The following is a 3,347-nucleotide window of genomic DNA, read 5'->3' as shown; positions in this document are numbered from 1 at the left end:
GAGAGAGGGGGTGAGAGAGCTTGAAGGGAAGAGAGAGAGAGAGAGAGAGAGAGAGAGAGAGAGAGAGAGAGAGAGAGAGAGAGAGAGAGAGAGAGAAGGAGAGAGAAATATGTGAGGAGCGAGAGAAGAGCGAGGGAGAATGAGTGAGGGTGTTTGTGAGAAAGAGAGAGAACATACGAGAGAAGGAGTGTGCGATAGGGGGTGAAGTTGAGTGTGATTGAGACAGTGAGAGGTTGCGAGAGCAAGCGAGCGAGCGAGAAAGAGAGTGAGATGGCGAGAACGAGCGAGAGAGAAAAATAAAGAGGTAGGCCTAGAGGGCGAGAGAGAGAGAGAGAGAGAAGAAGAAGAAGAAGCAGGAGGGAGAGGGAAAGAAAAAGAGAGTGCGAATGTATGTGTGTGTCAGTGTGTTTGAGAAAGAGAGAAGGGGTTGAGAGAACTTGAAGGGAGGAGAGAGAGAGAGAGAGAGAGAGAGAGAGAGAGAGAGAGAGCGAGTGAAATAAACAGAAGAAAAATCCTATCGATTTTCTATCGTATTGTCATACCTCTACCCTTGCGATCAGGTCCCACGTTCGCCCTGCTGGCTGATGACCACAGCTACCGGGTGATAGTGATGACAGGAGGGATGCTGGCTGCAGGCGGAATGTGTCTCAGCTACGGAGCAGAAAACATATATGTACTGATCGGGGCATACGGTCTACTGACAGGTGAGTGAGGATGAGCGAGAATGGTGGTTATTTCAAAGAAAGCATATAGAGCTGAGAGCAAAATGTCATCGCATTGCAAATATATAAATAAAATTAATCCCACAACTATCGTTCACTGTAAATATTATACAGATCTATCAGGAGTAAATAACCTCAAATCTTTATCTCTTTGAGATTGTTTACTGCTGACGTGTATATATATATATATATATATATATATATTTGTGTGTGTTGTATATTTGATTGATCTATCTATATATTTATTCATCTATATATCTATCTATCTATCTATCTATCTATCTATCTATCTATCTATCTAATCTTATCTTCTATCTATTCTATCTTATCTATCTATCTATCTATCTATCTATCTATCTATCTATCTATCTATCCTATACCTAATCTATCTATCTATCTTCTATCCTATCTATCTATCTACTTCTATCATCCTATATCTTATCTCTCTATATATATATATAATTAATATATATATATATATATATATATCTACGAACGGAAACTATTTATTTTTAATGAGAATTAGGTATATTGCTTGGCTTACCGATTATGCTATTATATAGCATTTTTAATATTAAGGGTCAGTGGATATTCACAGGTGAGACATCTTGGCTTATTAACAGACGCTGTATTGCTAGACAATCTGTTTGTTCGCAGGGTTTGGCATGTCAATGATCTACACACCCTCACAGGTAATCGGCGCACTTTACTTCGACAAGAAACGCTCCCTGGCAACGGGTCTCATACAGACAGCATCAGCAGTTGGATCGCTGAGCGGTCCTCTATTGTGTGTCGCGCTCATAGAAAATTACACCTGGCATGGAACGATGTTCATTCTAGGTGGCATGTATCTACAAACTGTAGCAGCTGCTGCCATGTTTCGGGGAATACCTAGAGCCGCCAAAGAAGAACTAAAGAAGCGTAGAAAAGACAGAAACACCCGTCTCGGTATGACAATCGCCGATATGATAAAATTCGGCACTTACTGCTTCAATAACATTGCGTATATAATTGGTGGGTCCACACTGATCACGTACTGCGTTCTACTTGGCACCAGGCGGGGCATGAGTCTCACGCGTGCTGCTCAGATGCTGACCATGCTGCAAGTTAGCAATGCCATCAGTCGCTTCCTAGTGGCAGCCGTAGGAGATAGGCGATGGTTTCCACGTCATCTGATCTTCGGTTTCACACCATTTGTTGACGGCATCATCAGCCTTATGTTTCTGCGTGCGGAGACGGTGTGGGCGTTTGCACTTTGCTGTGTGCTGTACGGAACTAGCTATGGCGTACGAGTGAGCATGCAGATACCTATACTAGTAGACCTATTCGGCATACAGAATCTACCGATGGTGCAGCCTATCTACATACTCTTCGGCGGCATAGGCATTTTGACTGGACCAGTGGCAGCCGGTAAACACATTTAGCTGTAGTAAACTCGATATAACCTATTGATAGGCTAATCTAAGGCTTCAGGATTATGACGAGTGATAGATCTTATCTCTTAGAAATAGACTCCTGGAAATAGGCTAACGTGAACATGGATTTTGCCGCAGGTTTTCTCATGGACCGCTACGATGGCGACATAAGACCCGTTTTTATCCTTTCTGGAATCTCATGTATCGTGAGTGGAGTCTTGCAGGGTGGCGCCCTCTGCATTAACTACAGACAGAAGCACGCGAGTGAGGAACGACCGCAGTCAGGACGGAGAGAAACACTGGACACAATATTAGAGGAAACACGATGTTAATTAAGTTAATTAAAGTGTTAATTAGCGAACACTGCAAACTCAACTATGTTACGTAGGCCTATAGATGCACAGAGTGAAGAATTACTCTGTTACATTCTGAATGTAATTTAATATAATTTGTTAATTCTGCAAACGCTTTATTATGCGCAGTGTGTGACTATCTGTTACTATATGTGTAATTGTGATTAATATCAATATAGTGCGAACAAAAAGTGATGGGTTTTAGCTAATAATATTTTTAGAAAAGAGGCGCATTTCAAAATGGTGGTGTTGCATATTTTTAGTTATGCTATATTTTTTGGTAAGAGACAAGAAAAGCAGTAGTCATAGTACTAGTAGCCAATTTATCAATTATAACCTATAATACAATTATTAATATTTAATAATATTGATAACTGGAAATGAACCCAGGTTTTGGTTTCCCGGTAATGCATAATCCTAATCTGTTTGGTATCCAGAACGGTTGCAATGATCGATCATGACCACGTACGTTTGTCATGACATTCAGTAAAATTAAAGCATCAATATTTTCATCTGGAGAAACTGTATACCTGCTTTCTCTACACAGAGAATACAAAAATAATGGCTTCCGGTAAGCAAAAAAAGCTGCAAGCGACGATTTTACTTGGCTTATTGATTTATTTTACAACAGTTCAACATCGTTAAGATTAACGTAAATGCAGATAAATATGTCATTATTGATTAACGGACATACAGATAAATACAGAATTATAGATTAACGAACATACGGGCAAACACGGCGTTATAGTTTAACGAACATACAGGTAAACATGGCACTATAGATTAACGAACATACAGGTAAACACGGCATTATAGATTAACGAACATACAGGTAAACACGGCATTATAGATTAACG

The 3,347-nt window shown here is 40.1% G+C and overlaps 1 protein-coding gene across 1 annotated transcript in view; it reads left to right on the top strand.

Moving 5' to 3' along the window:
- Positions 1 to 2,874, top strand: part of LOC106808246 (monocarboxylate transporter 12-B-like) — a 13,825-nt gene extending 10,951 nt beyond the window's left edge. Inside the window, exons 3-5 of the mRNA XM_014810877.1 lie at positions 561 to 704; positions 1,380 to 1,670; positions 2,276 to 2,874. Of these exons, the coding sequence (XP_014666363.1) occupies positions 561 to 704; positions 1,380 to 1,670; positions 2,276 to 2,469 (629 nt within the window). The 3' untranslated portion in view covers positions 2,470 to 2,874. The remainder of the gene's footprint in view (positions 1 to 560; positions 705 to 1,379; positions 1,671 to 2,275) is intronic.
- The last annotated feature ends 473 nt before the right edge of the window (positions 2,875 to 3,347 follow it).

Source organism: Priapulus caudatus, unplaced genomic scaffold (assembly GCF_000485595.1).
Source record: "Priapulus caudatus unplaced genomic scaffold, Priapulus_caudatus-5.0.1 Scaffold263, whole genome shotgun sequence".
Classification (NCBI taxonomy): Eukaryota; Metazoa; Priapulida; class Priapulimorpha; order Priapulimorphida; family Priapulidae; genus Priapulus; species Priapulus caudatus.
The sequence above is the reverse complement of the archived record's forward strand: the minus strand, read 5'-3'. Positions and strand labels throughout refer to the sequence as shown.